The sequence below is a fragment of the Astyanax mexicanus genome, chromosome 7 (assembly GCF_023375975.1).
Source record: "Astyanax mexicanus isolate ESR-SI-001 chromosome 7, AstMex3_surface, whole genome shotgun sequence".
Taxonomy (NCBI): domain Eukaryota; kingdom Metazoa; phylum Chordata; class Actinopteri; order Characiformes; family Acestrorhamphidae; genus Astyanax; species Astyanax mexicanus.
The window spans coordinates 12702971-12728947 of NC_064414.1; the positions used below are offsets into that span (position 1 = coordinate 12702971).

Genomic DNA, 25977 nt, shown 5'->3' on the forward strand with positions numbered 1-25977 from the left:
CACATCTAAAAACTGAGATTTTTGCCTATTCTTCTTTACAAAATAGCTCAAGCTCAGCCAGGTTGAATGAAACAGACACTTTTTTATTTGTGAAATTTTTATTTTTGTAATTTTTATATTTTGCCACAGATGCTCAATGAGATTTAGGTCAGGACTTTGACTAGGCCATTCTAACATATGAATATTCTTTGATCTAAACCGTTCCACTGTAGCTCTGGCTGTATTTTTAGGGTCATTGTCTTGCTGGAAGGTAAACATCTGCCCTTAAAGGAGAACTTGACTTTGACTTGACTTTGGGTGTAGTAAAAAAGTACTAACCTTTGTTGAACAGCCCACCTCTGTTCTCCCGCAGCTTTCCAAGATCGAGTTATTTTGTGCAGTTTGTCCAAACATGCTTTAGAATGGATGATATGGGTCATATTTTACCCCTGCAGGTAATTTGCTTTTTACACCGTTATCCAGGCTCAAAGTAGCTCCAAACTTTATTAAAATCCGGAGAGGCATTAGGAAGTGCATAAGAAGTTTGTTAAAAAACACTGTTTACAACCGCTACAACCAGTAGCGTAAGTCAAGATCAGTACAGTGATGAGGACTGAAGACTGAAAACTTACTTGTTATGTTTTTTTCCTCTAGATAAGGCTGCAGATTCAGGGGTTCATGGACAGAGGGAATTGTGGGTAAACTGAGATACTGGTGCTGTTGTTCTCCCACTGCACACGGTCACTCAGGTTTGTGGACGGTGGAGTGAGTGGATGCCAGTGTTTCAGGGAGCCTCCGTGTCTATGTTACCTTCTGGCTCTCTGCCTTTAGTTAGGCTGTTTTATTCAGTTCTGCCGGAGTCATTTGCCACTGTAGAAAAGCTGTCTCTTAGCCTTTCTGTTGCATGTTCGTTGATCCAAGGAGTTCAGACGACACGGAGATTGAGAGTGAACAAGTATGATTTATTTCAGAATTCTGGGAAGAACATTACAGGCATGCATCCTAGTCTAAGCTAGAAGTCGCCCCAAGTTCTTCTGAACCTCGTGCTTCTCTGACTCCAATTATATACCCTTCTCTGATAATGTTTTATATTCTCCATTTTACATAAATCCAGTCAAAACTAATTCCATCTCTCTGCCTTCCTCCGAGTTACTGACTGCCCACCTGTCTGACCCGATACCGATGTTGGACCCTCAGGCTCTCGCGTCTCCTGTCCGGCCAGACTGATGGAAGTTTCTGAAGTCAGCTCTTCTCCATCCACCACCCACCACAGATCAGCTGCTCATCGTCCATCTTATTCTCCACTACAGATTACATCCAAACCATTAGTGGCGCTATTATACTCCAGAATATATAAAACCTATGTGGATGTATAAAAGACTTTTTAAATTTTAATTTAAAAGCTGTTTGACCAGTGGATGGTCCCCCCTTAAATGTGAGTCTTGGTCCTCCCAAGGTTTCTTCCTCCTCCTGCAGCTCTGAGGGAGTTTTTCCTTGCCTCTGCGCTCACTGGGGGTTCTATATTCTGTATTTTCTATGTTTAATGTTTTGCCTGATTCTTTGTCCTGTAATCATGTTTCTGTAAAGCTGCTTTGTGTCAACACCTGTTGTAAAAAGCGCTATACAAATAAATTTGATTTGATTTGATTTGATGTAATGTTGCATGTTGCTTGGAAAGGCACAAACGCGAACCATTCTGTACTCTTTTTCATTCGCCTACTCCTCTGTTATGCCAACTGAAGCTGCAGTCCGAGCACAGCACGCATCCCAGCCACGTCTTCCTCATGTATACAGCACGTACCTCGGTCAACATTACATGTTACATTACATTACATTACATTACAATACAATACATTACACTGTGCTGATCATAACTTTACTTTGATGGCCGCACCCGGAGATGTAGGTTTCGCTACAGGTTGTAAACAATGTTTTTTAATAAGCTTCTTGTGCACTTCTTAAGTTCTTAATGTCTCGTTTTAAATATCAGAGCTCTCTAGATTTTAATGAAGTGTGGAGCTTCTTTAAGCTCTGATTACAGTGTAAAAAGCAATTTATCTACAGGGGTAAAATATGCCCCAATAAAACCCATTCTCATACCTGTCAAGTCTCCCGTTTTGGCCGGGAAACTACCGTATTTTACTCCTCTTTCCTGCCGTCCTCCCGTATTAGTATTTTCCCATAAATTTCCCATATTATATTAATATAAAAAAAAAAAACGTTATTGATGAGGAGACAGGGCACTGACCGCTCTGTGTCTCTTAACCAATCGTGGTGCCGGTTCAAGGAGAAAGTCCCGCCTTTCAGGAGAAACAGCCAATCAGCTTGCTGGTTTTGCGGAGCTCGAAGGAGGGTCAGTGTGGGGAAGATTTTTTTAGGTCACCAACAGTCATTTTGCAGAATTTGTGCACCCTTTGTTAAATTTTAAATCCATTAAATAAATAAAAGAATATATCATATAAAAGAGTGCATTTATCCCAAAAAAGACATGAAATCTTAACTTTTTTTAAATATCTAGAAAAGGAATGTCCACAACATTTCAGTGTCAATAAAGGTAGGCCTATCAGATTCTGATAATCTAATTGTAGCGTGTAAGTGGTTCACAGGTGGTTATTTTAGATTTTTTGTACACCTGTCTTAAAATGTAAGGGATACTGAACCTTTGTTAGGCTGGTGGGACGGCTTTAAGCGGACGGAGGAAAATATCCCTTATTTTTTAATCTAAAACTTGACAGGTATGCCCATTCTATCCTGTTAGGACAAACTGCACAAAATTGCTGGAACTCGGAAAGCTGTGGGAGAGCAGAGGTGGGCTATTCAACAAAGGTTAGTACTATATCATATTTTACTACACTAAAAGTCCATTTCACTCTGGAGTTCTCCTTTAAGTCTCAAGTCTTTTGAAGCCTTCAACAGGTGTTCTTCAAGGATTGCTCTGATATAGCTCAATCCATCTTCCAATCAACTCTAACCAGCTTCCCTGTCCCTGTTGGAGAAAAGCACATCTACCTCCACACAGTTTTACACCACACATTCATTCTTTGGTCTTATCTGACCACAACACCATATTACACACATTTGCTGTGTCCCCTACATGGCTTGTACAATAAAAATGCACACCACACTTCAAAGTTTTGTTTAGTAAAAGTTTTTAAAAACCATGTAGGATTTTCTTTTACATAAAATGCCAATAAAATATTGGGATATAAAGTTTGTGGGTGTAATGTGACAAAATTTTGGAAACGGTCAAGGGTTATGGGCTAATAGTTACAGTGCCTTTTTCAACTAATAGAGATCATAAGGTATTTAGCTGATGATCACTGTATTTGTGGTTTTATATATTTTTTCTACCCAATTTGGAAAGCCAACTACTCAGTCCTTATTCTTATGAACTCCCTCATCACTAGCAATGACCCAACACTTGTACACAGGAGGATGAAAGCTAGCATTGTTAACCAAACTGCCGCTCATTCAGCATCATTATGAGGCAGCCAGCATTCTCAGAGGAAAGCACCGGATCCATATATCCAACTCCTATAACTCAACTAACAGATGCCTGTGCTGACCAACATTACACTAGAAATTATGTGCAGAGAAAGCACCAACTGTGCTTTTTCAGACTCCACCTGCTGATGGTGATTCAACAGCATGATTGAGGATTCATAACCCATCCAGTACCCACCTAACTCACGTTAACATTTTATTTTATAAAACAGCACCAACCCCAATGTTTCCATGATAAAATACAACATGATATGCTTGTAATAAAGTGTTCAAACACACGTGAGCTCAAGTGCTAGTTAAAACTCTCACCTTCATAGCAGCCATAGCCTGCACAGTGAGGGCCAGGCGAGTTGGGGTGAGAGCAGCAATCATGGCATTGAAACGAGTGCCTTTACTCCGGATACGTGAAGAATACTTTCCATCAGCAGAGACTGAACCAAACCTGTGTGCAACACACACACACAAGCACACTCAATCATATACTACAATAAACATAAAATAACTTAGCATTACTTTTATCAAAATAATTCTCTTTACTTATGTGAATGTCTTTCTGTGTTCCCCTGAATGTTAAATTTTCATAACACTCTATATTTACATTTCTTCTTTATTGGTAATTTTTTACCCATATTTCAGAATTCCCCTAGGACAGAGACTGGACATCCTCAAAAAACATGGACGTGATTGGACATCTGAGTACCACACTGTCTCCAGCACCAACCATACTGCTTTGCCTTACCTTGATTTATCCATCTACAAACAATACCCACATCCTCATCTGAAATTGTTTTATTACTCATGTTACTCCCTGTATGTTTTAACACCAAAACATTCTTGTACTTCTGACTCATAATTAACTTAAAAATAAGGGCTTCTGATTCTCATACTGCTTAGCTGCAGATTAACTGTAAAGTAACGGCAGAATAACAGTAGCAACAATAGGCTAAACAGTACACTGTCATGAGTGCAAGCAGACCCTCTGTAAAGTGATCTTCAACTTCCTGACAAACAGGAAACAGCACTGTATGTTAGGCTGGGCCTCTACCTGTCATACAGCATCACCATATGAGTACGTGCATTTCATTTGTATGTTTCAGGGCTATGCACTGGCAAAAACCTAGCGATGCTATATAAATCACTATACAGTTTACGAAACAATTTATTCTCTTAAAATGATTCCTGGATCATGCTGTAGACTGTGCTCATGTGAAATAACTAGGCTGGAGGCAGAGCGAGGCAGAGTGAGGTAGGTAGAATCAGGTGCGCGAGTTAAAGTAAGGCAGAGTGAGACAGAGTGAGGTAGGTAGAATCAGGTGGGCATGTTAGAGTAAGGCAGAGTAAGGCAGAGTGAGGTAGGTAAAATCAGGTAGAGTGAGGTAGAGTAAGTCATTGCGAAGTAAAGTGAGGCAGAGTGAGGTAGAGTGAGGTAGAATGAGTTAGAGTAAGGCAGAGCGAAGTAAAGTGAGGCAGAGCAAGGTAGAGTGAGGTAGGCAGAATCAGGTGTGCAAGTTAAAGTAGGGCAGAGTGAGGTAGGTAGAATCAGGTAGAGTGAGGCAGAGCAAAGTAAAGTGAGGCAGAGTGAGGTAGAGTGAGGCAGAGCGAGGTAGAGCGAGGCAGAGCGAGGTAGAGTGAGGCAGAGTAAGGTAGGTAGAATCAGGTAGAATGAGTTAAAGTAAAGCAGAGCAAGGTAGAGTGAGGCAGAGTGAAGTAGATTGAGGCAGAGCGAAGTAGAGTAAGGCAGAGTGAGGTAGCTAGAATCAGGCAGAGTGAGTTAAAGTAAAGCAGAGCGAAGTAGAGTAAGGCAGAGCGAGGTAGAGTGAGGCAGAGCAAGGTAGAGTGAGGCAGAGCGAGGTAGAGTGAAGCAGAGGGAGGTAGAGTGAGGCAGAGCGAGGTAGAGTAAGTAAGAGTGAAGTAGAGTAAGGCAGAGTTAGGTAGGCAGTATCAGGTAGAATGAGTTGAGACAGAGTGAAGAAGAGTAAGGCAGTGTGAGGTAGAGTGAGGCAGAGCAAGGTAGAGTGAGGCAGAGCAAGGTAGAGTGAGGCAGAGTGAGGCAGAGCGAGGTAGAGTGAAGCAGAGGGAGGTATAGTGAGGCAGAGCGAGGTAGAGTAAGTAAGAGTGAAGTAGAGTAAGGCAGAGTTAGGTAGGCAGTATCAGGTAGAATGAGTTGAGGCAGAGTGAAGTAGAGTAAGGCAGTGTGAGGTAGGTAGCACTGAGTTAGAGTGAGGCAGAGTGAAGTAAAGTAAGGCAGAGTGAGGTAGAGTGGGGGTGTTTCACATCATTATTTTCACCAGCATTATGGCATAATGCACATTCTGTGTGCATATCATGCACCCCTGCAATAAATGTTTCTAAATGCATAATTATTTGTGTGAAAAAATCTCACTACACACCAAACACTTTCATATTAAAATGTTACTTATATCTTGTGATGCAATTTCTCACTTGTCCAGTAGGTTTTCTCTTGGTATCCTGACGTGATCAAATATTAAGATTCCGTTGTCCACTCCATGCAGACCTAAATAAAAAACACAAAAATGTAAACAAACATTTTAAATCACTCTCCCCAAAAATCTCACACTATTATACACAATAGATCATCACACCTACCTTCTTTATGTCTCATATCAAACGCAGTCACTCCAGGCCACATGACCCCATGCTGGTCACGGATTGGCACAATAAAGCAGTGTGGACCTGAGAGGGGAAGAGAAATGAAAGCATTGTTCATATATTCAAAGGAAAGGGAGCTAGTGAAAATTACTCAGAATTAATATAGTAATTAATATATTTTGAAATATTGAAATAATATATTTCAATATAGTTCTATTAATTTCAGATTGTATGGAAAGTGGGTAAGCTGAGCCTTTTTTATATATCATTAAAATAAATGAGATATGATTAAAATAAACACATACAACTCAAGTTTATAACATGCTATTAACTGCATTATGCAACTTTCCATAGTGGGAAATCTGGCTGCTCACGCATGAAGCAAAAACTAATTGCACACAAGAACTAGCGATGTCATGCAGAAGATACTTTAGTTGGACATGCGGTTCTCTCTCTATACGATCCCTTGGCTGTAGGAAGTGGCTGCTCGACTCACAGTCGCAGACTGGCCCAGTAATTATTAATCATAAATACCGTGAGGTTCTCCTTTGATTATGAGCTGAGCAAATACAGCAGCATAGTGTCCCTTCATTGCATTTCCAATGTACATCTTTTGAGCATCTTCACAAGGTGTGTGGATAATAAACTCCTGTGAAAACATGCAGACAAAGACAAAAAAAATATCTCAAAATTTTGAACAAAAAAAGCTAGTGATAATCACTGATAGCATAGCATATGCATAATGCCAACACATTCTCAAAAGCCTATTAACACAGTATCCAACGCAGAGTACATCCCTCACAAATATTATTCTATCTTTTCAGGGAAAAAAAGATGCATTTTAAAATCGTCAGCACGCTCCGCAAATTTATTTGGGCCTTTGATTTGGTTTGATTTACATTACTTTTATATTTACATTCAAATTACCTTTACATTACAAAACTGGTTTTTCAAATTGTGTGGGAATGTTCTTGACTTCTTTGTTTCCTCTATCTGTATATACCAGTATTTTATGACAGCACTACTATAAATACAATTAATTCTTTTATTTACATTAAAATATCCACTTAAGTTAAAACTTACACCTTAGGAAGAACAAGTGCGTGTAATCGCAGTTAATCACTGAATATTTTTGTGATTAATCTAATTAAATGTTTTAATCAATTGACCCAATCAGATATGTTGTAGGGGTGGTAAATCCTAATGAGAGATTAAATACTCTGTCCCAAACTATAGAAGGTGTTTGTAAACTCCCCAGAGAAAGTTCACTAGGCACGCGGTATTGGAGACTCGTTCGTGATTACCTGAACCATGCTCATTTACTCGTATTCGTATTCTTGGATCTCCAATAACAATTGAAATTTTTTCAAGACATCAAGACATTTTAGCAACAGAGAAAAAAATTACTAAAATCACCTGAGTAGCGGGTTCATAGTGAGCCTCTGTGAGAATGCCCCTTGCGTTGCTTCCGTGTCCCCTCTCTGTCAAGGCAAACATTCCAGTGAAGGCCAGGTTCTGCAAATTAATATACAAGTAAAAAAGAGGAGAAAAAAAACATAATATACTAAACTTTTGAACCATGACCTCAATTTTAAATAAACTGAAACTCATAAATATGCATTCCCATGTGGAAAAACTACCCAGAATACCCAGGAACAGAACAGAATCAATCCTGCATTTACTTAGTGGTCTTTAAATGTGAAATGCTTTGGTAACAGGATATAAATTAGTTCATGTTAGTGACTGGCCGATATATATATTTCTGCAGATATTTAAGCATATCTTTTCATGGGACAACACTGAAAAAACGACACAATGAAAGGTAGACTGTGTGCAACTTATTTATAGGGGTGTAAGGTAGGTAGAATCAGGTACCACGAGATCTCGGGAGAGAACGTGATGATATTTCTCGTTAAGCTTAAACCTGTCGCGGAAAAAAAAAAAAAAAAAAACAATAGGTGAAAAAAAAAAAAGCTCAGCGTGACAGTAGGTGAGCTCCGCGGTACAGTTAAAGAGCTCCGCGTGACAGTAGGTGAGCTCCACGTTACAGTTAAAGAGCTCCGCATGACAGTAGGTGAGCTCCGTGGTACAGTTAAAAAAGCTCAGCGCGACAGTAGGTGAGCTCCACGCTACAGTTAAAGAGCTCCGCGTGACAGTAGGTGAGCTCCACGGTACAGTTAAAGAGCTCAGCGCGACAGTAGGTGAGCTCCACGCTACAGTTAAAGAGCTCCGTGTGACAGTAGGTGAGCTCCGCGGTACAGTTAAAGAGCTCCGCGTGACAGTAGGTGAGCTCCACGGTACAGTTAAAGAGCTCCACGTGACAGTAGGTGAGCTCCGTGGTACAGTTAAAAAAGCTCAGCGCGACAGTAGGTGAGCTCCGCGCTACAGTTAAAGAGCTCTGCGCGACAGTAGGTGAGCTCCACGTGACAGTAGGTGAGCTCCACGTGACAGTAGGTGAGCTCCACGTGACAGTAGGTGAGCTCCACGTGACAGTAGGTGAGCTCCACGTGACAGTAGGTGAGCTCTGCAGTACAGTTAAAAAGCTCTGCGCGACAGTGCTCTTACTGTCCCAAAGATTCACAGCCCTAGTAAATACTGTAAGTAAATCCTACACATGACTGTTTCATAGGCAGTTGTACTAATCCCTTAGCTCTGTACTGTATTAAACAAAAGTGTTCTGTCTCTGTTTGCACTTCAAGCATAGTCTTAATATGACTGGTTGTGGTTTGCACTTATTGTTTGCACTATATAAGGCCTAGAAAAGTTTCATTTTTATTTTTTATTCTTATTTCTATTTCTTATAGAATCAATATGTGAGAGAAACCAGTCTGTTAAGTATGCGTTATATGAAAACTCTAGTTTTCAAGCCATTTTTCATTTTTGACGTTTTCTTTAAAATTTTAATTTTAAATCTCGTCTCGTTCTCTTGAACCCAGTATCGTGTCTCGTCTCGTCTCGTGATATTAGTGTCTCGTCACACCCCTATTTTTTTAACAGTGTAACTTTATTCTTCCCTCAAAATAACTCAATTTACAGCCATTAATATCTAAACCACCAGCAACAAAAGTGAGTACACCCCTCAGTGAAAGCTCCTGAAGTGTCAATATTTTGTGTGGCCACCATTATTTTTTTTTAGAACTGCCTTAACTCCTCTGGGCATGGAGTTTACCAGAGCTTCACAGAGAGATAAACAAGAAACACGTTCATATTTATTTAGAAACAACAACAATACTGAAGTTTTATCTAAGGAAGAGTTTAGAATCAATAATTGGTAGAATAACCCAGATTTTTAATCACATGTGTCTCGGCATGCTCTCCACCAGTCTTTCACACTGCTTTTGGGTGACATTATGCCACTCCTGGCTCAAACGTTCAAGCAGTTCAGCTTTGTTTGATGGCTTGTGACCATCTTTCTTTTGATTACATTCCATAGATTTTAAATAGGGTTCGGGGCTTGAGACTGGGCTGGCCATGACGCTGTCTTGACCTGGTGGTCCTTCATCCACTACTTAATTGATCTAGCTGTGTGGAATTGAGCATTGTTCTGCTGATAAAAAAAGCAGTCCTTAGAGTTGTGGAACATTTCCAGAGCCGAAGAAAGGAAGTTTTCTTCCAGGATAATCTTGTATGCGGCTTGATTTATGCATCATACGCAAAGACCAAACTGCCCAATACCAGCCTTGCTGAAGCCTCCCCAGATCATCACCGATCCTCCACCAAATTTCACAGTGCACGTCTATTTAACATTTGAAGGCCAGATGTTGAGCAAAGCAAAATGATATTACTCCAGTTCTCTATAGTCCAATTGTTATGACCTTTTGAAAACTTCAGCCTGGCTCTTCTTTCCTGCCTCTAAGAGATTGTTTTGAACTGTTCTTTCCATGCACTTTACCCCAGCTGCCATTTGCCATTCTTTTTATTGGTCTCTTGAAGTCATCCTGTGGTTGCTGACTTATATTTAAATAAGTTGACAGTCAATCTCCAGACCTGAACCCCTGAAAAAACTCAGAATGTAATTATGTAAAATGTTGGTTGGTCACAAGCTATCAAGCAAAGCTGAACTACCTAAATTTTGTGCCAGCTGTGGAATAAGGTTATTTAAAAGCAGTGTGAAAGACTTGTGGAGAGCATGCCAAGATGCATTAAAAATCCGGGTAATTACACCAAATATTGATTTTTAAACTCTTAAAACATTAGCACTGTTGTTTCTAAATAAACATGAACTTGTTTTCTTTACATTATTTAAGGTTTGAAAGCACTTTTTACCTTTTTCATTATTTTGACCACTTCTAATGTTCTGCAAATAAATGCTCTAAATGACAATATTTTTATTTGGAATTGAAAAATGTTGCTTCAGTTTATTTACAGTAAGCTTAGATTTCCAGATGTCCACTAAGGCTTGCTGCACCAGCGTTAGCATAGTCACCTAAACTAGTAAAGTTAACCCAAACTTAAACGACAGCGTTACACTGAGTAATCCTGCGTGTTCTGGTAAGACAGTGAGATATTAGCTAGCGATTCGTCCCCCGTAGCTTGTTTTAACACGGTAAACAAGCAGATTACAGGCTGATAAAACTCACCTCTGAGAGAGTTAGCGCTTAGCATCTAGCTAATGCTAGCCAGGCAAAGCAGCACAGACTTACAGGCCGATAACTCACCTCTGAACGGTGAACGCTTAGCGATTAGCATCTAACTCTAATAATACTGCTCCAGCAGTATTAAAAGTGCTAAATTTAGAAACTACTGATCTCTGAACAGTGAAAAAGCTACCTAGCTAAGCGGTTAGCATCTAGCTAATGCTATTGCTGCTCCAGCCTCGGAGCGGCACGGCTCTGCACGGAGTGTGTGTTTACTGCTCCTTACACCTGACGGGTAAAATTTAGATAATACTGATCTCTGAACAGTGAATAAGCTAGCTAATGCTATTTGCTGCTCCAGCCTCGGAGCTGCACGGCTCTGGACTCTGTATAGCACTGAAACTCTGTATAACGCTGCACGGAGTGTGTGTTTACTGCTCCTTACAACCTGACGAGTAAAATTTAGATAATACTGATCTCTGAACAGTGAATAAGCTAGCTAGCTTAGCGGTTAGCATCTAGCTAATGCTATTGCTGCTCCAGCCTCGGAGCTGCACGGCTCTGGACTCTGTATAGCACTGAAACTCTCTATAACGCTGCACGGAGTGTGTGTTTACTGCTCCTTACAACCTGACGAGTAAAATCCATACAAAAGGCGCACCGTATTATAAGACGCACTGTCAATTTTTGTGAAAATTAAAAGTTTTTAAGTGCGCCTTATAGTCCGAAAAATACGGTACCTATAAACAGTAAAATCAGAGAAACTGATCATTTTTGAAGTGGTCAACTATTTTTTTCAGAGCTGCCCTTAGGCGTGGAGCCAGTTGAGCGCCCCCCAGTGTCCATTCCGCCATTCTACCCACAGACAGTAGAGAAGCTGAGGAACATACACCCCCCCCAGAACATGTTCACAGAGACACAGGTTAACGATATACAGCTGGAGCTCGTTAACTGGATTGGATTCCAAACAGGACAAGTGTGTAAACTCGTTTGACTGGCTTTAGTAATGAGCAGTGTAGCTTCTGTGTTAGACGCAGTTTTACTCTGCTGTAGCCACTGTGCTAGCTAACGCTATCTGGCTACTTTAACTTATCTAAGCTAACGCTAACTCAGCTAGCTGTAAACGAAACTCTAGAACATTTTTTTGTTGCTTAATCCCTCAAACCAAAAGCCAAATGCAGTCAAACTATTAAACAGGGAGCAAAAAAGAGTTTTTCTACAAGTAAATACAGCATTAGCATTTATATTAGTGACAGGTTGGCTGCTGTAATGAGTAAATGACACTTTCTGAATTTTATTTTGGAATTAGTTAAACATGATAAAAGGATACATTCTCACATTAGTAGTGTATAATTTATTATCATAGATGACAGCCACACTCCCCTGGACATCATTAAGATGTCATAGGATTCAGTGGAAGCCCTCTTGAGAAATAAAGAGACACTGGAAGGAACTATTTTCCCACAGACCAGAGTCTCTATGATTACTCTGTTATGTGGCATTTTCCACCAAATCTGTGCTTTTTCTGTCCCCAGGAAATTGTATAAACAAAATAATTTAAAATACATTTTAGTAAAAATACATTAGTAAGCATAATGTCTTGTATATTGACCTAATTGCTATTTGAAATGTAATTAAAAACATTAACAAAAATAATTAGAACACTGAAAAAAATATAGCATTTGTTACCTGTCCCTACTCTCTAACTAATTATTTTACCATGAAATATCATTATTAAAGTCCTTCAGAGATGTAATTTATTGCATTGTTGTGACTCCAAATCCCATCTATGGTTAAAAAATATTTCTTCATAATAAATGCATAATATTTAAGTTAAAATACACTAACCATGTCCCTGGGTTTTCACTCAGTCCTTTTACCATAACACATTACCCCATCTGAAAAATCTGGAACATTCTACAAGTTACATCTACAACAGGAAGAACATGGGAAGACCCAAAAACCCAAAGTTCCCTCATTTGTTTTTCAGTATGTTTTATCTTATTGTAACTATGACTGAGGAGCTCAATTTCAACAGTCTTTCCTGTTACCCAAATTAATTCTTACATGTTATTTGTTAAACTACACATTTTGGGAAAATCTCTATAATGTGCTCAGCGTCCTAATGCTATAGCCACCTTTTAGCTATTCTTCATGTTTTTGCTAATTCTATGCTAAAAACTCATTCCTGTTACTTTCAGTCCTGTTACTCATAACATAAAAAGTAACAGGAGTGAGTTTCAATAACAGGAGTGAGTATTGTCCCATGGTTTACTAATTTATTAATGTAAATATTAGATAATGTAATCCACTTCTCACTTTTCTGTTTTCCAATTTTGTTTGTTTCATCATTAATCCATTTGTTTAATAACTTGCATGATAATGAATTTGATCAATTTCAGGTTTGGATCTTCTTGAAAAGATGAAAATTTGAAAATGCAGTCAACCCTTTCTTTAAAATAAAGCCTTTTTGAGAGAAAATCAAAGGAATTAGTGGACTTGCTTTTAAATGTTTTTTAAATGTCACATGAGTTTTGGTAAGAGAACTGAAAAAAATAAACCATCTTCAGATTAGAAACCTTGTAAAAAATTATATAAAGCTGCCTAAGTTTAATCAGTACATGTTTTAAATAGTTAAATATATGTCAGATTCAGAGTTAAAAAAATATTTAAAAAATGAGTTAATTTTAGAAGAGTTACAAATTTCTTTTATAAATCATTGTTTGATTGGATCAACAATTTCATTTTATAGGATTTACAAAAAAAATTAGGCAGATGCATAAATTTGGGCACCCTTGTCATCCTATTGATTCAAATGTCTTTAGCACTAATTATTGGAACACAAAATTATTTTGGTAAGCTCATTGACCCTTGACCTACATACACAGGTGAATCCAATTATGAGAAATGGTTAATGCTCCTCTTTGCATCTTCTCTAAGGAACGGCAATATGGGAGCCTCAAAACAACATCTCTCAAATGACCTGAAAACAAAGATTGTTCAACATCATGGTTTAGAGGAAGAATATAAAAAGCTATCTCAGAGATTTCAGCTCTCAGTTTCAACCAGAGACTGTAAAAAAGATGGACGCCGTGTCGTCATTCCCATTCCTTCAATGAAAATTAAGCCAAAATCTTCCGCCATGTTGGCGATCCTGAAACCCGAGTCTGCGCAGTAGAGACCAGAGGAGGGAGAAAGACTGTGGAGAGACAGCCTACTCATTTAAATAACCCCGCCCCCGAGGGCTGCCTCCACAGAGCTATACTCAGTCTATGGTCCCGCCCATACAGTCATTGGTCCCACCCCGGCTAGGTGTAGCCCAGCCCTTTTACAATAACCACACCTTTTTGAACAAAGCTTAATAACTTACTGACAATATAATAATATGTTGACAATAAGTTATTGGGTGGGTGGGTGGGTGGGGTTACACAGCTTTCTGCAACCGAACAGTAGGGGGCGCCCAACCTGTGGTGGCTTCACTTTGAGAGACGGTGCTCTGTCCAGCTATACACAGTCTATGGTTTCAACTGTGAGGAACATAGTGAGGAAATGAAAGACCACAGGCACAGTTCTAGTTAAGACCTGAAGTGGCAGAACAAGAAAAATCTCAGATAAACAGAGGAGAAGGATGATGAGAACAGTCATAGTCAACCTACAGACCAGCTTTGGTCGCATGGATTTCAGTCTATATCAGCAGATTCTTTAGAATAATATTCAAGAATTAGTGACAAAGTTGAAGTTGCACCAGGGCTGGATACTTCAACAAGACAATTTATGCAGAGGAACAAGTACAAAATTTTGGAATGATCATCTCAGTCCCTAGACCTGAATATTTTTGAAAATCTGTGGTGTGATTTAAAGCAAGCTTCCCATGCCAACTATTAAACCTGACTGAACTGGAGATGTTACGTAAAGAAGAAAGGTCCAAAATACCTTCAACCAGAAGATCACTGTGTTCATCTGCTATATAATATATTTAACTAAAATTGCTGATCCAAACAATCAATGATTTATAAAGGAAAACCATGAAAATGATCAGGGGTGTCAAACTTTTTCATATCACTGTACATAGGGCAGCTCCAAACTGAATAAACGGTGGGACACTACTGTTATTCCTTAGTCCAAAAGAATAATGTTAGGTAATTGGTGCTTACTGACCAACACAGGGGCATAAAACTGCTTCACTTGCTCTGGACTGCCCAGGTTAGTGACAGCTCCACCGTACAGTCCACACACAACCCCCATCTGAAAGTGTAGAAGAAGCAGTATCATTAGAACACACAGCAGTATGAGCACAGCCAATGCAAATATACAGTTAACACATGCAAACAACTACAAGGAAACAGTGTTCCTGGCTTACAACTCTGTGTACTGGTGTTATTACACAGAGCTAAGAGGAAGGGGAGGGGCTATCCCATGATATTCCACTCTATAGGCAAACAATCAACAACGTCACCATACTAGTAAGTATCTCTCTTTAGCTGTAATCTATAAACCTGCACTTTTCAACCTGGTTCGATATATCTATCTAATTCCAGATAAGCCAACAGATAAGATAAGATCATAAGTCACCTTTACTCCAGTGGCCATGTCTGCAGAACAGATCATTTCTGAGATATCTACACTCCTATTTAGGAAATGTTTCTTTCTTCCAAGCACCTGAAAACAAACAGATTAGTAATACATTAGTAGTAACTACATATATTTATTCAATTACTTTATTCAAGTGCGCACGCTTGTACGGTCAATGTTTATTTCTGTGTGTTTGTGTGTGTGTGTGTGTGTGTGTGTGTGTGTGTGTCTGCTTCTACAAACATCAGTGAAAGAATGGGCCTTTTTCTGAAGCTCAGTGAACTCCAGTGTGGTACAGTGATAGGATGCAGCACCTGTCCAACAAGTTGTAAAATTTGCTCACAACTAAATGTTCCACAGCCAACTGTCAGTGGAAGTGACTGGGAATGACAGCAACTCGGCCACAAAGTGTTAAGACCTATAATAACCTAAGAGAGTGAGGTCAGCGGATGCTAAGGAGCACAGTGTACAGGTTATCAAATTCCTGAGTCAATCACTACAGACTTCCAAACTATATAAACAAAATAAATAAATATAGATATAGGTTCTTCACTGTCAGTTCTAAATGATCTTGATACTCTTCAAATATATGAGCGATTCTCGATTACAGTTTAGATCTGTTTATTTCTTACATACATTTATTTCTTTATTTCTTACAAAACCATAAGGGTTTTTTTTGTAAACAGACAGTAACATTTAAATTGATACACAAGCTATTGTTTTCTTTATATTTAATTGCAGAATTTTCATCTATTTATTTTTTAAATAAACATTTTAAACAGTCCCCTTCAACCGTACATGCAGATTTTATATTAACCACGATGCAAACAAAACCTTCTTGTATTTCAGGTAAGCAAAAGTGTAAAATATGTAAATCCACATAAAGCCACATAAAGATATATTTACAGGTTTCTAAGAGAAGCAAATGTCTCTTTACTGAGATTCCCTCTGCAGCTTCTATATGTACATGTGTACAAGCTTCTACAACAGTGTCTCATTTTCAAAATGGCATTAAAACATTTATTTGATTAACCTCCAACCCCTAGTGTGATCCTTGCAAAACTTATTTTAAAGTAATACTAATCTGTTTAAGCCTCTAAAGCATATCAATCATCCTCCTACAGAACTAACACATATTAAATACAGTATATTTTAGTTTTTTGTCCTTTCTGTTGTTTTGTGGTGGGGGGATGAGCTTCTGGTGTATACGTGCCCTCAGTCAGCATAGAGCCGTACAGGGGGCTGACTTTATGGTTGGAGTTTATCTGACCATTGCTCTTTTACCTGATCAGTGAGGTGACGTTGCATTAGGGGTAATTTCATGGCATAGTGCAGCCTGTCAGCCGTCAGGTCTCTGATCTGATCCAGGGAGAGGTCGTAGCTGTCAGAAAATAACAATAAGAATATATGTAAGCGAGGGTGGAACAACACACTGCTTTATTTGTGCATTAATATTAATGCTGATGCAGTCTGATCTGAGCTATGCTGGGGTGTTTATTTCAGCTGCAGCTGTGCTGTTTAGCCTGTAGCTATGTTTTGAGTGTCTCCTGATGAGCCCTGCTGCATCTCTATCCAACAGTTTCTATAAACCATCATCAAACACATTGAGATCATAATGATCTCAGCTGTAAACACACACACACACACACACACACACACACACACAGATATATCCAGGATCACTGTTAGTGAGATCATGCAGGAGTACCTGCTGCGCTGGAACAGCTCGCAGTTAGAGATCCCCTCCCGCAGATTGTCTCTGATCTTCCAGAACTCTCCATCCAGGTATCTGGAGAGGCTGGAGGGTGAGTGAGGTGCAGCCATGCTCTCGGTCTCAGACTGAAGCCCAGCAGCTCCTGCAGCAGCAGCAGCGGCCCCGCACTGCACGCACTCCGCTTCCGCCTCTGATGACGCTCCTCCGCCGGAGCGCCCCTATTCGTGTAGAGTAAGAGCGCGTTATCACCCAGATAATAAACCCGCCCCCTACAATAAACACAAACATCCAGTACTATTAAATTAATTACTATATCTTCACTTTCAGACACTAAAACAGCCCAAAACATCTTCAAAATAACGACCTGTTATACGACTTATAACAAGTAACGAACTAAAAATAATAAAAAAATAAAATAAAATAAAAATAAATAATATAAATAAAATAAATAAAAAATAACAACTAAACATCTAAAAAAAATAGTATCTAAAATAATGACAGTGTCTAAAAATAACAATCTAAAAATTTGATTAAATAATTATTTACTATCTCAAAAAAACAACTATCGCACAATAACGACTTAGCATCTCAAAATAATGACTTAGTGTTTCAGAATAAGGACTTAAAATCTTAAAATAACAACTTAATATCTTAATATTAAACTGAATTAAACTTACTATTAAACTTAATAACAAACTGAAAATAATGAGATGGGGTCTCAAAATATTGACTTAGCAGCTCAAAATAACAATCAGAAAATAATGAGATAGTATCTGAAAATAACAAGTTAATATCTCAAAATAATGACTTAGTATCTACAAATAACAGTATGAAAATAATGATACAGGCTAGTACTGACTCACTATTTTGAAATAAACCCTGAGTATCTCAAAATAACGACTTAGTATCTAAAAATAAAGACTAAGTATCTTAAAATAATGACTTCTAAAAATAAAGTCTGAGCTTTTTGATATATTTTTTATTTAACCTTTCCCCTTTTTTATTCTATTATCTCTATTTTATTTTCAGATCATTTTATTTGACCTGCTTTTAATGTTTATTAAAACTTACTAGGTAAATTTATTAGGAAGACTAGACACGAGACTGTCCCTTAGCTAGGACAAAACTGTTTAGATGGCCAAGAACATCCCAAAAACACAAGATATGGGCCTGTCATGAATTAAAATCTAAAATCTAAAATCAACTTTGTGCAGCAAAAGATCTTCCAGAGGAAAATGTAATGTTTAGATGAGATGAGACATCTAACATCTAACCATCTGAGACATAGTTCAGATGAGGTGAGACATCTAACCACAAGAACGTTATACCATCTGCAAAACATGATGGTGGTAGCAAAATACTCTGGGACAGTGTTGCTTCTGTGGAGCTGGTACACTGCACACAAAGTGGAAAGAATTGGGAGATGGCTATGATCCTAAACATCTCTGAAAATAAGCCCTGAGCACATTGAAAATATGTGGGATGTGCTTAAATCTGTGCCAGGAAACAAACTGACTTTCCTATTCTGCTAAAAAAGAATAATCAAATATCCAATCTTTTTTTCAGGAGCTTGATGATGTGAAAAGAGTTAAGTCAAGGTTAAACTTGCTAAGGATATTTAATTAAATATTATTGATGTTTAATTCCGGTGGGTATAATGTACATAATGATTGTGTATATGATATCGTGGCACACTGAGAGTGGAGTAATAAGGCCAAGCCATAGACTGAACTGCCCTAAAATATAGCCGAATGGAAGCTGCCATCTTGCGTGCGCTTGCGCAGTAGAGGCACGGCAGAGGTGGGAGGCGGGGCCATGTGACTGCCCAAACCCCGGCCTCCCCCTCAATTACTCTTTGCGTTTCATCAACATTTTCACCAAACAAGTTACTTAATTTAGCTAACCAGAGTTGGCTAACCTATTTAACTAGTAAGATAGCTTTAAGTACCTAATGTTAGGTTAAAAACATAAATTAGATACTAAAATTAGGGAAAATAACAAAGGATGAATAATAATGAATTGATGGAGGGAAATTATCCACTTACCAAAAAACTGCAGAGAACGTTTCCCTGAGGCTCTGTTACAACAGTTAACTACTGAACAAGCCATTGCTTTACTCAGAAATTTTATTTTTAACAGTAAAATGTCAAAATGAAATGACTGAGCCACAGTGTTGGTGCGCGTTCACGCTCAGTCAATCAACTTGCCCTCAGCTGTCAATTACCACATCGCCACACCCCTTTAAATATCACGGAATAACGCCTATAAAACGTATAATCTGTAAAGAAAAATAATGGGGGTTATTAACACAGCAGGGAGGTTTGCAGAATGTACAGACTTCCAAACAAAAATTCTGGATGTGTAACTTTAGATTAAAGATTCCGCCATCTCTCAGTTGAATAGACCACTGAAGTTGAGATACTTTGCTGCCTCGGTGAGGGCAGGTAGTTAGTTGATTAGTTGATTAGTTAGTTGTTAGTTGATTATTTGGGTCAGGTGTTGTAATTAGCATAAACTAATGACGTAATTAAATACTAAACCCTTCAGGGAAGCGCTGCTGAACTGAGAGCCACTTTCTCTTATTATCTGCCTTTTAAAGCTCTAACACAGTCTACACTGCTCAATATCACACTGCTCAACATCACACTGCTCAACATTACTGAAAGAGTTTTCACCTGTTTAAATACTTTAATGATCCTCTGTGAAGAAACATAATAATCCAAAACGTGATCCAACCAGAGTTCACTGTTGTTATGCAGAATCCAGTCCGGGGTCATTTCCAACCACTGTGCTGTGACGTCAGTTAAGCATTAGCTTAAAGTTAGCATTTTTTTAATAACTACCCTTAAACGATCTCAAAATTTAGGAAGTAAATGTACACAGAATAAAACGTACAGGGTTCTGAACATATTTATTCACCACATGTGACAGAGGCCAGTTTTTGAAAAGCCCATTCCAATTCCCCATTCACATGGACCGCTTAGACACGGAACCCCAAATATGGACATAAACAACATGGCGCCCGACTACAAAATGAGACACGACTTCAGTGGTCTATGGAAAAATAGACAGGGTTAAAAGTTGTACTGAAGCCAGCCACCAGAGGGCGTACTTTTCAAGAGCCAGCCACATTTCAACCCCTGTCGTGCTGTCCATATTTATATACAGTCTATGATTTAAACATGTGTTATCACATTATCACATAAGCAGCATGATTCAATTAAAATAGAGAATAATGTTAAATAAATAACACAGCACACACCTCCAACCTCTTCGTCAAGTTTGCGGATGACACGACGGTGGTGGGTCTCATCAGCAACAACGATGAGTCACACTACAGGAGCGAGGTGAGCCGCCTGGCCTCCTGGTGCAAACACAACAATCTCTCTCTGAACACAGAGAAGACCAAGGAGATTGTTGTGGACTTCAGGAGAACTCACACACAGCACACCCCTCTGTTCATCAACGGAACTGCTGTGGAGAGGGTGAGCAGCACCAAGTTCCTGGGTGTGCACGTCACAGAGGATCTCTCCTGGAGCACCAACTCAGTGTCACTGGCCAGGAAGGCAAATCAGCGTCTCTACTTTCTCCGCAAGCTGAGAAGAGCTGGAGCCCCCACCCCCATCATGACCACCTTCTACAGAGGGGCCATCGAGAGCATACTGACCAGCTGTTTCACCGTGTGGTACGGGGCCTGCACAGCATCCTGCCGCAGGACCCTCCAGCGCATCGTGAGAGCAGCTGAGAAGATTGTTGGCACCTCTCTCCCCTCCCTTCAGGACTTGTACAGCTCCCGCCTCACACGGAAAGCCCTCCGTCTGGCAGGAGATCCCTCTCACCCACTACACAGCTTCTTCAGCCTGCTGCCATCAGGGAGGAGACTGCGGAGTCTCGGGGCGAGGACCAGCAGACTGCGAGACAGCCCCATCCATCAGGCTGTGAGGATGCTGAACTCTCTTCCTGCTCTACCCCCCATCCCAATCCTGCCCCCAGCACACACTCACTCAGCATCCTGACCCCCCCACTAATAAAGTACTGAGACTCTGCACTACAATGCACAAAGTACTGGTCCCTTCCAAACGGACTTGCACTACACAACACCTGCACTACTGATATACTTGCACTGTCAATACGCACTTTAATTCCACTTAATTAAACTGTTAACTTTAAGGACTTACGCACCCAATCACTTTACCAGCCTTAAGCTATATACCATATACCGTATTTGCACTACTGTTATTTACTATTTTTACTGTCATTCCATCTCAATCACCATCAATATTGCACTATTGTCTTACGTATGTTTATTGTGTCTTGCTGTATTGAACATATAGTGTCTCCCACTATTTTATATTATAATTATATATCTATTTTTACTTATTTACTTATATTTATATATCTATTCCTCCCCCACACCACTGCACCTTGTTTTTGTCTCATCTATGTCTATTTGTGTCCCTGCTGTATTGTACACATAGTGTCTCCCATTCTCCTTTATTATATCTATTATCTGTACTTGCTGTAAAATTGGGAAGGAGAGTAACGTAATTTCAATTCTCTGTATGTCCTGTACATATGCAGTATTGACAATAAAACTACTTGACTTGACTTGACTTGACTAAATGAGGAAATAGATTAAATCATATTTAAAACATAATCAGAGAAATGTTTTTTGTTGATATGTTTATGTATGTATATGCATATCTATATATAAATACATTTATATAACAATGTATTTATTTATTTATGTATATTATTTTTATATATATATATATATATATATTTATTATTATTATTATTATTATTATTATTATTAATAATAATAATAATAATAATAATAACAACAATAATAATAATAATAATAATAATAATAATTATTATTATTATTATTATTATTATTATTATTATTATTATTATTATTATTATTATTTGTTTATTTATTTTTATTTTAATATTAGTTGCATATTTTTATATTGTCCACTTGTATATTCCATCTGTATATTCCTTTTAATTAGAAAATGTTTGGTTACAAATGTCCTACAGTAATAAACCACATAAAATCCTGGATGTTTCCATGCTGTCTTCATCACTCAGTTACTGCCAAACTCTATTTATTAAGTCCAGGACCAATTCAAGGTATTTGGGGGCCCAAGCAAAATTACCTCTGTTTTTTTCTTTTCTTTCTTTTCCTTTCTCTTCTCTTCTTTCTTTTCTTTTTCTGGCAGGTAACTTCACTGGATGCTGAAGTGTTACATTTTGTCAGCTGTCATTAACTAGTGGGAGGATCCCCCTTGAGTGGTATTCTAATAACAGTGCCATTATACACTGCCTGGCCAAAAAAAAAAAGTTGCTACCTGGATTTAAGTAAATGATCTGGAGATGCTGCAGTTTCTCAGGTCTAGGTTCAGTAACAGTATGTGCTGGAATAATGAGGTCAGCTGACTACCTGAATATACTGAATATAGAGCATGGATTTTTCCTTCCCTGATGGCACGGTCATATACCTAGGTGAAAGTGGCAGGATTCATGGGGCTGGAATTGTAAAAGAGTGGGTCAGGGAGCATGGGTCGCCACTATCCTTCCAGTTATAAATAATGTGTTGGACAGTTCTTATCCCAAGTTTAGTCGTTTTTGCAATCTCTAGATGTTTCCTCAGCTTAATGCATTCCAATCATTTGACCCTTCTCAAACAGACTGACGTTTTTTAACTCATTGCACAAGTTGGGGTTAAATAAACTCCAATAGGAGGCTCATACCTTGCCTAGTTAAATTCAGGTGGCGACTATTTTTGGCCAGGCAGTGTATACTCCTTATTGGTTCTTTAATCTTCCTGGTTTTCTCCGTGTTATGTCTGCTCCATCCATTAGAGGGAGCCCATCTTCGGCCAGATGTGGTGAAGATGCGCTCCATTCAGACGCGCGCGCCTCTATCTCTGTGCTCACTTTCTCCAAACTCTTCAGTAAAACTGAATTATTCCTGTCTTTATTTCGATTTCACAGTTTAAACAGAGGGGATGTGGGAAAGGCGTGTATGAGTGAGTTCTGAGGGCCATCTTGGAAACAGGGTAATAACTCGATTATTAAAAAAAAGTAGATCTGAAGACAATGAGGACATCTCTGCTCATCCTCAGCCTCCTCACGCGCTGCTGCTGCGCGTCTCTGCGCTTCGTGTGTCCGGAGGTCTGCCGCTGCTCCGTGAAGACCATCTGCTGCACGAGGGCGACCGAGGCGCGCGCAGCCAAACACAGCGCTGTCAGCAGACTGTAAGTTCCAACAGATATTTAACATCAACCAGAGTAAACCATTCAAACAGCCACCATTCTGTATTCTACAGACTAACAGACAATATATATTTTAATTGTACATTTTTCATGGCTGAAATTACAAAAAAGACGCAGAGCTTTCAGATCTCAAATAATGCAAAGGAAACAGTTTTAAGAGTTCAGAAATCAATATTTTTAACCCTGGTTTTTAATCCTGGTTTTTAATCACAACTGCATCTTGGCATGTTCTCCTCTATCTTACACACTGCTTTTGGATAAATTTATGCCACTCCTGGTGCAAAAATTCAAGCGGTTCAGTTTGGTTTGGGGGCTTGTGATCATCCATCTTCCTCTTGATTATATTCCAGAGGTTTTTAATTTGATAAAATCAAAAGAAACTCATAATTTTTAAGTGGTCTCTTATTTTTTCCAGAGCTGTGTATATGTAATTTTCCAAAATACATCACCAGTCATTTTTAAAATTCTGACATTAAATCCATGTTCATTTATTAAAGGTTTTAAATGGCTTTTTAATGTACTCTAATAGTCAAAAATAGTGTTGTCAAATAATCTTTTGTTGTTGGTTGGTTAATTATTTTGTCCTAAGTATAAAAATATATAAGAGAAAAATATAATTAATTTACGCATCTGAACTTCATTACAGGCTTGCTCTTTCTGTGGATTAAAATAAATGTTGTTATACAGTAAAAAAAAGTTTATTAAAATACACAGCCACAGTAGGGTCTATGCTTGATTTCTCTATAACAGAAATAAAGAGACTTTCCAAAAATGGGCTCTATCACATCACATGATAAACAATCCTACCAACCCTGATACATTTTGTACAGTGTAATGTTTTTGTCCCACATACCACAGTTTCCTTTGAACTAAAGGTTGCTTAAAAGTCACAGTATAAAAACACTACATTTATGCAAGAAAAAGTCTAACACAATTAATTTTTATTACAGTAATCATTACAGTACACTAATTATTATCAAATAGGCTGCTGTATTTTTATTACAGGAGGTATTAAAATGCTTGCTTTACCGCATATATTTGACATTATGAATTATATATTAATATATACTGTAAATCAAAGCCACTTTTCTGATCACAAATGTAATTCTTTGTATCATTGTCCACTTATTAAAACAATTAAGTACATATGTAACTTCTAAATACATTTTATTTTGATGTTTCATTTTGTAAACATTTAAAATCGGGTAAAACAACACTGCTATCCTGAAGATACAAAAATTTCATTATGCAAAAACACATATAAGCTAAGCTGGCAAGAGTAAAACAAGCCAAATTTTTACTTCTATTCTTTACATTTTCACACAATTATCTGAACATTTTACTCCTTACATTTTAAAAATAGCCTCATTACTCCTACTTTATTTCAGCTTCTCACCGTTCAATAAAAACCCTATCCAGATAAATCTCTTCATCCAGATAGAGTGAATCTGATTGTGATTGGACATAGCAGACGTATGTAGTCTAATATGAAGATGAGACTCAAGAGAACTAGAGAAAAATGTTTCAACTAAGCTTCTTTAATATATTTACAATGTTCTCCAATGCATTAATTTGAATGGGCATATATACACCTAAAACAAGGACCCAAGTGCCTCCCACATTTTTTTTTTTTTTTTAACAATAACATTTTAATATAACATCATAGTCATTTTGGTGTTTCAAAAAATGAGTTGGGAGGGGGGTTATGCCTCTAGTGCACTATAGGTGTCAGGTAGAGAGCATGAAGGAGGCGTGGAGAATGGACGCACATGCGAGTGTGATTTATTTACAAATAATAAACAAACAAACAAACCAAAGGACTAAAGAAACAAGGGAACGCTAAGAAGAAACTGAAACAGAGGAAACACGTAACATGATTGACGTAAACACGGACGAATAACATAGGAACAAGGAGGACTATTTATACACACAGAAAGGGACAAGAAATAGGAAAAACCTGGGATCTAACAAGGGGGCGGGACTACAAATGAATAAACACAGGGCTGTTTTTTTTGCTCCAACTTCTCAAACAATCACAAAAAAATGACACAATATATCGTATGTCAAGCAATTCATATATTGTAATATAATATCTTTGCCATAACACCCTATCCTTATTTTAAAAAACAATATATAACATTGTAAGTTTTGCAAATATTTTTAAAAGAAATAGAACCAAAAGATAAAATGGTGTGAGGGTGTCTATTAACGTGAGGACAGGCACAAAATGAAATCTCCAGAGATCTGAACAAACCTTCAGCCTCAGTCTGAGTCTGTACTCAAAGGAACAGAACATAATTACCCAATAACTTTCTTCAAAGAAGCTGTTCCTCTTGGGTTCTCAGTTTCAATGAAAGCTGTTTTTGTATGTCTCCTTCTCTGTTGTAAGTGTTACAAAGGATAATATGCTGGTCAAACAAACTCTAAAGAAGCTCTGTGAGTTATGAGCTTCTATTGTAGTAGCTGTTACTGGAAGTTCCTTAAAATTCCAGCCAAAAGATTAGGCCTGCTTTCACATGAATCATTCCCTGGAACAAGAAACAAATGACATTCCGCTGTGTAAAGAAACTTGAGCACACCATTGATGACATCATGCGATGTAAAATATATATGTATACTGGCTTATCCAAGCAACTATATATATGTATATATATTATCCCAAAAATAAGTACATCCCTTACATTTCTGCAAATATATTATTATATTTTTATTCTACAAAACAATAGAAATTGAGCTTGGAT

At 38.2% G+C, this 25977-nt stretch overlaps 2 protein-coding genes across 2 annotated transcripts in view; one reads left to right on the forward strand and one right to left on the reverse strand.

Moving 5' to 3' along the window:
* The window catches only part of acoxl (acyl-CoA oxidase-like), a 95519-nt gene extending 78359 nt beyond the window's left edge, over positions 1-17160 (reverse strand). Inside the window, exons 1-9 of the mRNA XM_022685010.2 lie at positions 16951-17160; positions 16527-16623; positions 15243-15329; positions 14829-14915; positions 7510-7608; positions 6628-6742; positions 6091-6177; positions 5926-5998; positions 3793-3925 (exon numbers count right to left, since the gene is read on the reverse strand). Coding sequence (XP_022540731.2) covers positions 3793-3925; positions 5926-5998; positions 6091-6177; positions 6628-6742; positions 7510-7608; positions 14829-14915; positions 15243-15329; positions 16527-16623; positions 16951-17066 — 894 coding nt within the window. The 5' untranslated portion in view covers positions 17067-17160. The remainder of the gene's footprint in view (positions 1-3792; positions 3926-5925; positions 5999-6090; positions 6178-6627; positions 6743-7509; positions 7609-14828; positions 14916-15242; positions 15330-16526; positions 16624-16950) is intronic.
* A 5695-nt stretch (positions 17161-22855) lies between these two features.
* lhcgr (luteinizing hormone/choriogonadotropin receptor) overlaps positions 22856-25977 on the forward strand; it is a 29346-nt gene continuing 26224 nt past the window's right edge. The window contains exon 1 of the mRNA XM_022685008.2: positions 22856-23218. Coding sequence (XP_022540729.2) covers positions 23061-23218 — 158 coding nt within the window. The 5' untranslated portion in view covers positions 22856-23060. The remainder of the gene's footprint in view (positions 23219-25977) is intronic.